The sequence below is a fragment of the Salvelinus namaycush genome, chromosome 3, assembly GCF_016432855.1.
Source record: "Salvelinus namaycush isolate Seneca chromosome 3, SaNama_1.0, whole genome shotgun sequence".
NCBI classification, from domain to species: domain Eukaryota; kingdom Metazoa; phylum Chordata; class Actinopteri; order Salmoniformes; family Salmonidae; genus Salvelinus; species Salvelinus namaycush.
Window position 1 is genome coordinate 58405948 of NC_052309.1, and position 12765 is coordinate 58418712.

General features: G+C 41.9%; 1 protein-coding gene across 3 annotated transcripts in view; it reads right to left on the bottom strand.

Annotated features, from left to right (window-relative positions):
• Nucleotides 1–7501: 7501 nt before the first annotated feature.
• LOC120033465 (protein mono-ADP-ribosyltransferase PARP14-like) overlaps nt 7502–12765 on the bottom strand; it is a 28119-nt gene continuing 22855 nt past the window's right edge. For 2 of the 3 annotated variants that reach the window (XM_038979834.1, XM_038979850.1), the window contains 5 exons: nt 12147–12359; nt 11266–11889; nt 10829–10974; nt 9246–9420; nt 7502–8500 (listed from right to left, as the gene is read on the bottom strand). In XM_038979834.1, coding sequence (XP_038835762.1) covers nt 8217–8500; nt 9246–9420; nt 10829–10974; nt 11266–11889; nt 12147–12359 — 1442 coding nt within the window. In that variant the 3' untranslated portion in view covers nt 7502–8216. The remainder of the gene's footprint in view (nt 8501–9245; nt 9421–10828; nt 10975–11265; nt 11890–12146; nt 12360–12765) is intronic. The other variant, XM_038979843.1, reaches the window with a different exon arrangement.

Here is a 12765-nt window from a genome sequence, read left to right on the forward strand (position 1 = left end):
TATCCAAATCACTACCGTCACCTCCCTTATGTAATGGCAGAACAAAAGCTGCTTTCCACACCTTAGGGATATTTCCTGTGCTTAATGTTAGATTAAAAATGTGTGTTACTGGACCAGCAAAAATAGGTGCAGCACACTTAAGTAAGTACGGGTCTAAATTGTCAGCGCCTAAGGATTTCTTAGTATCAATGGCACACAGGGCAATTAGAACCTCTGCTTCAGTTATTTTCTGGAAACTAAAAACAGGGTTACCATTTTTCAGAGTAACGGTTGAAAAGCAAGACGAAAAATCAACTAACTGGCCAGTACCACAAAGTCCACTTTTCCTTTCAAATAAAAAACCAGCAGAGATGAAATGCTTATTAAAAGCATCACAAATATCATTTTTTTCAGTTAGAATACAGAAGTCTGAGGTAATTTGTTTAGGAAGAGAAACAGCAGAATTCCCCCGTTTCAGTGAATTAACGGTTTTCCAGAATTTTGCAGGATCTCCTGCAGAATCTGTCATAGCATTAAGGAAGTAATTTGATTTTGCCTTTTTGACAGCTGCAGTACATTTATTTCTCAATTGCCTAAAAAACAGCCAATCAGCTGGAGTACCTGTTTTCCTCGCCAAGGCCCAGGCCCGATTCTTTTGCAGGAAAAGACCTGACAATTCAGGAGAGAACCAAGAACTGGTTCGGTTTCTTACTCTGTGATTCTTAAGCGGGGCATGTTTATCAGACATAGAGGTAACAATAGAAGACAAAAAAGCAAGGGCTAAAACCGGGTCCAGAAAGCAGCAAGTGGATAAAAGCTCAGAGTGATATAAGTCAAGGATAAAAGCTTGCTGTGAGAAATGTTTATAATTTCTCTTAGATTATACAGGGATCAGAGTGTTTCAGCCTGGTATCTCTAATACAAGCAATAGGGCAGTGGTCACTGATATCATTTGCAAAAACCCCACTGGCTGTGTATTTATGGGGGGTATTTGTTAGAATAATGTCTAGTAGAGTGGATTTTACTGGGTTCTTAAAGTTGGGACGGGTTGGTTTAGTTATCAGCTGAGTTAGATTTAGCTCAGTACAAATGCCTTTTAATTTATCGGATACTGGTGAGAGCCAATCCAGGTTAAAATCTCCCAAAATCAGTAATTCAGAGTTTGCATAATTAGACAGTATATCAGATAAATTGCATAGAGTACAAGGAGGAGCTGAGGGGGGGCGATATACCCCTGCTAGAGTTAAATGAGCATTATTACCAAGTACCACGTTTAAAACTAGACATTCATATTGCTTTGAGACAGAGGTTGATATGGACACAGAAACATTTAAGCAGCATTTAACATAAATCGCAATACCACCACCTCTACCAACTCTATCAGTTCTATAGATATTGTATCCAATCAACTGAACATCTGAATCTGGCACAGAATCACACAGCCACGATTCAGATACAATCAGAACGTCAACATTTGATTGTGAGACCAAAATTTCAATAAAGTCCAACTTTTGGATCAGGCTTCTAGCATTCAAATGAATTATTCCAATACCATTGCTACGGGAATTCATATCAGATGGAGTATCTAAGGTAGCACCTGAAGCTGCACTAGATGAGCAATAAACCATTTTCGAGCTATTGACAGAGCTCAATTTTATGGGGACAAGATTACTACTAACAATACCTCTCTGCATGTGAGTAGTATTCGCAATACGGTGATTGGACAATAAACTAGGAATTGCAGAAGGGTTGTTAACTGTAGTTTGTTCCATATTTGCAATTGAGGAACTAATTAATGAAACTGGGAGAGGAGCATTGAACATAGTCTGATAGGGGAGCGTACAATCCCAAAAGTCAACCCCCGAGAATACACAACGTCAGGTATCAAAGGCTCTACATGAGGCAAGAGTAAGAGACATGTTGGTGGAGAGGATGCTGGAGCCATACCTGTTAAGATGTAAATTGTCCCGAAGAAATAGACCTGGTCGGTCTGTAAAAGCTGCAAAGTTATCCACAAAAGGAATTCTCATCGTGCAGCAGTATCCCTTAAGCCAGGTGTGTAATTGGCGTATACGACTAAAAACCATATCCGTGTAGCGTGAGTTTACATAAGTATTCAGACCCTTTAATATGAGACTCGAAATTGAGCTCATGTGCATCCTGTTTCCATTGATCATCTTTGAGATGTTTACAACTTCATTGGAGTCCACCAATGAAGTAGAGTTACAAGGGCCTTCCCCAATCTTGTACATTCAATTGATTGTACAAGATTTCAAAAAGGCACACTGTCTATATAAGGTCCCACATTTCATAGTGTGGCACACTGTCTATATAAGGTCCCACATTTGATAGTGCATGTCAGAGCACAAAAAAAGCCATGATGTCAAAGGAATTGTTCGTAGAGCTCCGAGACAGGACTGTGTCGAGGCACAGATCTGGGGAAGGGTACCAAAATGTTTCTGCATTGAATACAGTGGCCTCCATCATTCTTAAATGGAATAAGTTAGGAACCACCAGGACTCTTCCTAGAGGTGGTCGCCCGGCCAAATGGAGCAATCAGAGAAGAGCTGTTGCCAGAAAATTTAAATGGATGTAGAAATTAACATTCAATTCTCTAGCAACAGCTCTGGTGGACATTCCTGCAGTCAGTATGCCAGTTGCACACTCCCTCAAAACTTGATACATTTGTGGCATTGTGTTGTGTGACAAAACTGAACATTTTAAAGTGGCCTTATTGTCCCAAGCACAAGATGCACCTGTGTAATGATCATGCTGTTTAAATCAGCTTCTTGATATGCCACTACATGGCGAAATGTGGACAACTGTTCGTCGAATATCTCATTCCAAAATCATGGGCATTAAATAGGAGTTAGTCCCCCCTTTGCTGCTATAACAGCCTCCACTCCCCTGGGAAGGCTTTCCACTAGATGTTGGAACATTGCTGCGGGAAATTGCTTTGAGGTTGAGGGTTGAGGTCAGGGCTCTGTGCAGGCCAGTCAGGTTTTTCCACACCGATCAAAACAAACCATTTCTGTATGAACCTCGCTTTGTGCACAGGGGCATTGTCATGATGAAATAGGAAAGGGCCTTCCTCAACCTGTTGCCACAAAGTTGGGAGCACAGAATCGTCTAAAACGGGTATTCCCAAACTGGGGTACACGCAATGCCGTCAGGGGTACGCCAAATAAAAATGTGATTCACATTTAAAATGTCTTCACATTTTCAAACAGTCCATTTATATTTTCCAACAGGGCTATAGTTTTTTTGAGTCCCCCCCCCCTCGCCTGAGTAGCCTTGTTTCACTGCCAAAAATAAAATTAAACCATCTAGTGTTCAACGAAATAACACAATGTCAAATACAGGTAGCTTTGTCAAATAATTAACATCCAATCAAATTAATCGTTAATCTCTCGCGGGAATTCCACTAACGGTCCGTATATAGCCAAACGTAGCTACTGCTCATTTCATTTCCTCAAAAACGGTTTTAAAAAAGTAAGGCCCGCGTCTAGAGACGCATACCAGCTCTACTGGTAGTAATTTTTTGTAATTTATATTACGATTCCCATTAGCTGACGCCATAACGCTAGCTAATCTTCCTGGGGTCCAACACCAATTAACAAGAAATTACAAACAACCACTATCAAGACTTCAAACATTCAACAAGTAGACAATACAGATAATTTAAATACCTGACAGGAAACACATTTAACATTCAGTTGATACTTTCTATTTGCTGTCCAGTCGTATGGTCTATCACATTAGTTGTTCTCTTATTTTTTTCTTGAAGGTGGATTTACTTTTTGTCTGAGAATAATGGATTGGTAAAAAATTCCATTCAGCTATAGCTCTATATAAAACTGTAGGCGATTTGTCCTTGGTTTGAGTTGTTTTAGCTGCCCTGAATTTGCCTGTCTGGTTTGGTGGTTATGCGTGTTGCTAGTATGTACTAATTGGACAAAAAAGTACTGTGGTTTTTCGAAAAATATAACATACCTAAATAAAATCAGAAGACTAGATAATAATTTGTTTTTAACGTGAAGCCATGAGAGATCGATGCATTTTAATAATATTAATTTGGTTAGAGCAATGAAGAGATAATCTGGCAGCCCTGTTTTGAGCCATTGAGCTTTTTTATATCTTTCTTTGCTGCAGATGACTATATAACCGGACAGTACTCTGTGTGATAGGACCAGGGATTGAATCACCTGATTCAGACTGCTAGATGTTACATACTCTGAACATTTTCTTCTAACAGCAATTCCCTTACCCATCTTAATAACAATATTATCTATGTGTTCTGACCATGATAAAGCTGCGTCCAACATGACGCCAATTAGTTTTGTTTTTTTCCACTTGCTCTACATGTATTCTAATCATCGACAAATTCAATTGCTACTACCAGCAGTACTACATCTGCACCTGTCGACAACACAAGCTGTTCTGCTTCCACGAGCACATCCAATTCTAGCGTCAGTAATTCTACATTTGTTGTTAACCCAGCTAGCATGGACACTAACAGTTGTGAATCTGATGCAGCCGAAGAGCTACTGCCCCCTTACCCGGGAAAGCACCGAACAACATAGGGACGTTGGACCATCGAAGAGGCGCAACTATGATGAGAACTACATTCATTTGGGGGTTCACTTATATTGGAGTAGTGCCTTTCCTCAGCCACAGTGTGTTATATGTGCAAAAGTACTCTCTCAGAACTCGATGAAACCTTCACTCTTGCAGACATTTAGAAACAAAACATGCCAATTTGAAAAATAAGCGACGGGAGTTTTTTTATCGAGAATTAAGACGACTTTCGAGTAGTACGACATTTATAAAAGCAACAGATACCATTAATAAGAAGAGGCTAGAAGAGTCATATACTTAGATGAGCTTGCAAAGTCTCTCGACGGATACTTCCCTACAAGAGAGTCATATCCAGCATGGGTGAAACAGCCGTTCACGTTTAGTGTTGAGACAACAGATGTCAATGATGAATACCTCAATGAAATCATTGAAATTCAGCAGAGCCAGGTTCAACAGCAACTCTACAGAACAACAACGCTTTCAACGTTTTGGTGTCAACAAATGGTAACGTACCCTGTTATTGCTAAGAAAGCTCTGGAGATTTTCATACCGTTTGTTACAACATATCTTTGCGAGCAATCCTTTGAGGATGCTGGACTTAAAAACGAAGAAAAGGAACAGACTTTGTTGCGAAAATGACATGAGAGTGGCACTTGCCAAGGTGAAGCCGCGCATTTCATACAAAAAAAGTATGAATGTATGTACTTGTAAGTCGCTCTGGATAAGAGCGTCTGCTAAATGACTTAAATGTAAATGTAAATTTCTGAACTGGTCTCTGAAAGGCAACAGCAGAAGTCACACTGATTTGCAGTAAATATTCATTATGTTTTTGTTTTTGTGTGAAAATCATGTTTTGATGATTTTGTTCTTTGAACACACAGTGTTGATGTTGATGCACGGTTCATTTTGTGCACCAGTAAAATACACTGCTCAAAAAAATAAAGGGAACACTTAAACAACACAATGTAACTCCAAGTCAATCACACTTCTGTGAAATCAAACTGTCCACTTAGGAAGCAACACTGATTGACAATAAATTGCACATGCTGTTGTGCAAATGGAATAGACAAAAGGTGGAAATTATAGGCAATTAGCAAGACACCCCCAATAAAGGAGTGATTCTGCAGGTGGTGACCACAGACCACTTCTCAGTTCCTATGCTTCCTGGCTGATGTTTTGGTCACTTTTGAATGCTGGCGGTGCTCTCACTCTAGTGGTAGCATGAGACGGAGTCTACAACCCACACAAGTGGCTCAGGTAGTGCAGCTCATCCAGGATGGCACATCAATGCGAGCTGTGGCAAGAAGGTTTGCTGTGTCTGTCAGCGTAGTGTCCAGAGCATGGAGGCGCTACCAGGAGACAGGCCAGTACATCAGGAGACGTGGAGGAGGCCGTAGGAGGGCAACAACCCAGCAGCAGGACCGCTACCTCCGCCTTTGTGCAAGGAGTAGCACTGCCAGAGCCCTGCAAAATGACCTCCAGCAGGCCACAAATGTGCATGTGTCTGCTCAAACGGTCAGAAACAGACTCCATGAGGGTGGTATGAGGGCCCGACGTCCACAGGTGGGGGTTGTGCTTACAGCCCAACACCGTGCAGGACGTTTGGCATTTGCCAGAGAACACCAATATTGGCAAATTCGCCACTGGCGCCCTGTGCTCTTCACAGATGAAAGCAGGTTCACACTGAGCACATGAGCACATGTGACAGAAGTGACAGAGTCTGGAGACGCCGTGGAGAACGTTCTGCTGCATGCAACATCCTCCAGCATGACCGGTTTGGCGGTGGGTCAGTCATGGTGTGGGGTGGCATTTCTTTGTGGGGCCGCACAGCCCTCCATGTGCTCGCCAGAGATAGCCTGACTGCCATTAGGTACTGAGATGAGATCCTCAGACCCCTTGTGAGACCATATGCTGACACATGCACATTTGTGGCCTGCTGGAGGTCATTTTGCAGGGCTCTGGCAGTGCTACTCCTTGCACAAAGGCGGAGGTAGCGGTCCTGCTGCTGGGTTGTTGCCCTCCTACGGCCTCCTCCACGTCTCCTGATGTACTGGCCTGTCTCCTGGTAGCGCCTCCATGCTCTGGACACTACGCTGACAGACACAGCAAACCTTCTTGCCACAGCTCGCATTGATGTGCCATCCTGGATGAGCTGCACTACCTGAGCCACTTGTGTGGGTTGTAGACTCCGTCTCATGCTACCACTAGAGTGAGAGCACCGCCAGCATTCAAAAGTGACCAAAACATCAGCCAGGAAGCATAGGAACTGAGAAGTGGTCTGTGGTCACCACCTGCAGAATCACTCCTTTATTGGGGGTGTCTTGCTAATTGCCTATAATTTCCACCTTTTGTCTATTCCATTTGCACAACAGCATGTGCAATTTATTGTCAATCAGTGTTGCTTCCTAAGTGGACAGTTTGATTTCACAGAAGTGTGATTGACTTGGAGTTACATTGTGTTGTTTAAGTGTTCCCTTTATTTTTTTGAGCAGTGTATATACCTATGTTTTGAATTCGAAAAAATCATAATTTTATTTTTCCAATTAAGAAGGGTTTGGTGAATGCGCATATGAAACTGGTGGGGTTCAGTACCTCCAACAAGGTTAAGAACCACTGTCCTAGACGTTTCCACTTCACAATAACAGCACTGACGAACTCACTTGTTGGAAAGGTGGCATCCTATGACGGTGCCACGTTGAAAGTCACTGAGCTCTTCAGTAAGGCAATTCTACTGCCAATGTTTCTCTATGGAGATTGCATAGCTGTGTGCTCGATTTTATACACCTGTCAGCAATGGGTGTAGCTGAAATAGCTGAATCCACTAATTTGAAGGGGTGTCCACATACACTATATATACACAAAAGTATCTTGGCAAAGGAGAAATGCTCACTAACAGGGATGTAAAGAAGTTTGTGCACAACATTTGAGAGAAATAAGCTTCTGGGAAATGTCAGATTTTTTTATTATTTCAGCTCATGAAAAACTACTTGTAGCATTTACATTTCTGTTCAGCGTATATATATATATATATATCTGAATCTGATAGCTGTAAAATATATTCATTATTTTTACTTTCCTCCACACAAGCAAACTGATTGAAAGGCCATTTCATAAACATACACATCCACGTAATATCACATTTGGTGTCACATGATTTCTCAGCACAAGGCAGGGACTTTCGTAGAGCCTTATTCTCTATCCATTAACTCACGTCATATAAATGTATGTGCTTAACAGACGTTGACCATAGTTTACAATCAACTTGGCAACACTGAACTACAATCCAAAACAAGCCATGCAGAGTACTTTGTCTTTTTTCAGTTGTTCGTCCAATGAGACAGTGAACAAGGATGTACATTCACAGGAAGTCCCAACCCCTAAGTACAACCTGCACAAAGCACAGTGGCCATTGAGATTGTAAAAACAAAAAAAACAAAAGGACATATCAATTGTAGATTATAAAATTACAGTCATTTGGCAAACTTATACAACCAACCTGTAATAGTTACACTTTTTCATGCAAAAGTAACAATCATTTTCAGTTTTCAAGAAACATTATAAAAGACAATTTATAAAGCAGATCATAGAAAAGCTCCTGAAAACTTTACACAGCAGATAAAAAGAACAAGTGTTCTTTGCATTGCTTTTATCTCTGTGGTCTAGCGGAAAGTGATCAAGTACTCAGGATATGCCTGAATGTCGTTGAATACAACGAACATGGATGGCCTTAATGGGTTGTCTGTCACGCTGTCGTAGAGTTGAGCAGATGTAGCGTTTTTAGCTGGAGGCACTATCATCCCCTGTCGTCCTGTTGTGAAATCTCCAGTCAGAACTCGGCAGAGAAAAATATACTTCTGTCCTTGTGGATCTGGTCTTGAGTATGTGTTACTGGCAGAGTAGCTGGCAGCAACTGCAAAATATGTGCCATTTCCATACACTGCAGCTGAAAATTATAGTTTAGATTTTAGACTATTGCAGAGACAAGACAGAGTATATGAGAATGACAATGTTTACATGTGGCTTTTACCAATGACCATAGGAGTAGGCAAGACAGCACAAACAGATCTGCGACCAGGCTACTTGTTCATTGGTATGTATTAGGGGTGTGCCGAGCACTCAAACGAAACAAATAAGAGGAATTTTCCTGATACGATTATGATCCAAGTATGTTTCAAAATTATTTTTCTCCCAATTTCAATCTTGTCTCATCGCTGCAACTCCCCAACGGGCTCGGGAGAGGCGAAGGTCGAGTCATGCATCCTCCGAAACATGACCCGCCAAACCACGCTCCTTAATAACCGCCTTCTTATCCCGGAAGCACCAAGCAGCTACTGCCTGTTGCTACTATGGTCAATCAAATGGCGAGGATGTTTGCTAGCAAACTATCACTGTGCATAATATGTAACAAGTGGAGCGAGGGTAGGAAAAAAAGATAGACCGCTGATGTGCCCTCAGAATGCCTGCTGCAAGTTTAGAATACACACGTCCGCTGCTTCTGATCTGCAGCTTTCCTGGTCTATAAAAGCACAGGTACATGATAAGGTATATTGCCAACCTCTATTTAGGCAATTTAAAACACTTCCATTTTTTCGACCACGAGTATCATCTGATCTGACTATCTATTGTCAATTTAAAGATACGAATACGAGTATGGTCAGATCGGCACAAGCCCAGTATGTGTATCTTACCATTTTTCCCAGCATAGCTCCGATTGAAGCCATGGTGGTTGATGTGATTGATGGTTGTGTGGCACATTCCATGGAAGAGCCTCTTCTCGTTGTTCTTATGACCATTCCTGAGCTCCATTTCATCCTTCTTGATCTGGAGGTTCCTCCACAGGCTTGGGTTCTGGATCCTCTCAATCTGAAATAAATCAGGGAAAAATAATTATTAATCTGCCATTAATAGACTCTAAAATTAGTCTTTCGTACATTCCATAAACCTTAGTTTTTAGATGATTCTTCGCCTTTGTGGGCTAAAATATATATTTTTTTAAATAGCTGGCTACCAGGAAGACTAGCAGTACTGTTTGGTGCTTTATTGTTATTCCAAGTGCCTAACCAAATACTAACAATCAAAGCCTATAATAAACAAACCATTTCATATGGCAGATTAAGGATGTGACAAATCAAACAATTCTTAACGTTTAAATTGCAATTTCTCATTGAAATGTTTTTTTTATCATAACATGACGTGAATTAACAATTCAGATATGGTCCTGTGTATAACCGCTACTAGGGTGTAATGCACTTCAATCTACCGCAGTATTGGCCTCTACCAGACGGCACTCCTTACTGCTGTCCCTCACCCACTCAGCAACAATGGTATTAATGCCGTTTTAGGTTCTCTGTTGTGTGCCTCTCCTCCATGTTCTCAGTTGTCAGTACATTAGACTTCATGTCCCATTTCTCATCAATGTGATAACTCGTCATAGTGATGCATGACAGCATGTTCATAGACGTTCAACAATCTGTTAACGCCACGTATGGTGATTGAAAGCTCACGATTTGTTCTTGCAGAGCATTCATTGTACAATTTCTACATCAGGGCCGTCACGGTTTTTCGACATGGCATCTTGTAGTCTGGTTCTAGATATGCCATTAGGGTATTGACGCCGACATCCTCTACCATTGACAATAGCTGCATATCAACTGCAATCATTTCTCTAATCAGCACTGATTTTCTCACTCCGTCCCTTCTCGCACTGCTGCCAGCACTGGGTTGGGTCTCACGGTGCCTCCCCTTCAGCACTGCACCTGTACAGCCAATGTAGCTCAATTCCACCTCGCAAATTTTGCATTTCATCCCCTTCTCAAAGTATTGCCATACAGATTTCGCTGCTGTCACTTCTTAGCTTCAGTCTTCACCATTTTTCAAACTGTTATCAACGACGACGTTCAGAACGCTTTAGAGCCGTGGCAAATAATTTGCCAGATGCATATCTCCTCCGACTTACAACATTGTTGCATTAGTTATTTGTTTAATATTTTTATTTGCCTTTATGATGATGATCAGGACCTGTTAGTGGTAGTTTTGTGATTTTAACTTGGTAAAAAATGAAATTAAAGGTTTTCGCTTAGGAATTTTTTCTAAACATTAACGATCCCAAATTTGTTTAAATGTCACACCCCTATGGCACATCCTGTGATCTCAAGAGACCAACAGATGAGTGAAAGTGAACAAATCATCCCTCACCCATGCTAATAACACCCAGCATATCCCAAGACATAACAATAACTACAATGGATGTAGCTTTAGGAACAATAAGTACCTTTAAAACGATGTTGGCGCAGGTGGCTTGGAACAAGTTTAAGACTTCATTGTGCTCTGGGCTTCCTGGCTGAATGAGGCAGGAATGGCATGACGTGTTTGCTGGCATGGCATCCCAATGCTGAGGGAGACTGTCAATGGGTTGAGCTGGAGGGAGCACAGAATACAAAGTTAATGTCCTTAAGCTGGCATCTTCATTAATTGTTTCTATATATATATATATATATATGATTCTGTGTCTATGCCATGTTAATCTTCTTGTTGGGGATTTCTAAACAGTGCATTTTCTGTATGTAAAGCACATTTGTGGACAACAGACAAATTGTATCTAATACATGAGGAACTTAGCTTATCCCCTTGGTAAGTATGGTTAAAATTGTAAGAGTTCACGCTGTATGGAATACACATATGCATTGTAAATACCAAAGGGAAGAGTACCTGCAAACTTGTCGATGCGTCTAATTTTGAGGCTGTTGTTATGGGTATCTGTAGCAGGCCCGTCAGGCAGGGTGACCTTGTACATCTGCCCCTGGAAAGAGACCGCTATGTGGGGCAACTTCCTCTCCAGCGCCTGCTCCAGATGGAAGTTGGGGATGGGGTCAAAGCTCTGGTACTGCCCCCCTGGCTGCTGCTGATACTGCCACTCCACCATGTTGCTGGCCACTTCCACGTTCCTGTTGAAGGTCTCTTTGTCCCTGGCCTTCCTCAGCATCTCCTGGATCTCGTTGACTGCATTGAGGACATCCTTGCTAAGGCCCTCGATCGTGAGCATAGCTTCCTCCCTGGAAGAATTGTATTCTATCCTCACACTCACTCCCATGGTGGTCTGCATTTCGTGGATGCACTTACGGTCAGAGTCAGACAAGTTGAGGATGGCGTCATCGGTGATGCTGTTGCTGACTTGCTCCTTCAGGATCAGGTCCTTGATCCAACGCTTGGCTTGGTCCACTCTGGCCTGAGATCCACCGCAGATATGGAAGAAAGCTGGATCTGCTGGCTGGCCCTCGATGACAAAATCCTCATCCTTTTGTGGCATGTCAGCTTTACCCCAGGTTAACAATGCTGTACCAATATTGGACACAGTACATTTATTTAGATGCAATCTTAGGGTATTAGTCAGTGGGAGCTAGTGCTACAGTTAACTTTGTTTAGGTCTATGTGGCAGTAAATATTAGGGGGTAAAGAAAGGCCAACACACAGTAACATATAATGGTGCTCCACAATGCTTTCTCCCGGTGCAGGAAGAAAGCACTGGGGAGTAGCATTATACCTTGTGCTGGCCTTTCATTTCTTTATCAACATAATAAGGTAGCCCTTACATTTAAGTTTTCCCCAGATGCTCCCCTTCTTTTGAGTGTCAACATCTGTGCCCTCTTTCTTCATCATAGATTTGTGGAACTCTGTGAGCATGGCAGGCTGGAAGATGACCATCCTGACCAGCTGCAGTGTGTTTTGGGACTTCTGACCCACCACCTCCACAACAGCATCCAACATGGCATCAGCCACCTGGCCCGCCTGTACATTGCCCTGACCTTCAATGAGAGAACAGGCTAGTTGCCACACCTAGCAAGTGTGGATATGAAGTTCAACAACATGTATATTATATTGCTGAAAGACATTGCCCAGGAATGAAACAAAGAGTTTATGAATATGCCTGTTAACTTTTACTGTCTAATGGAGGGCAAAGTTTAAAAAACAAAGCACTCAGCAAACAGCTAGTATTCAAGTGGGTCAAGTCATGTTCCTTCAATCCTATGGATTCTCACTAGGGTTACAAAATTCCAGTAACTTTCCCCAAATTCCCAGGTTTTTCCCAAAATCCCAGTTGGACAATTCCCAGAATCAGAGAGTAGGAGAGAGCAAGGTGAGAGCAAGGTGAAATGTAGAAATTTGGTAGTGCCAGCTATCTAAACCTTGTACCTGAGTATTCATTCCTGT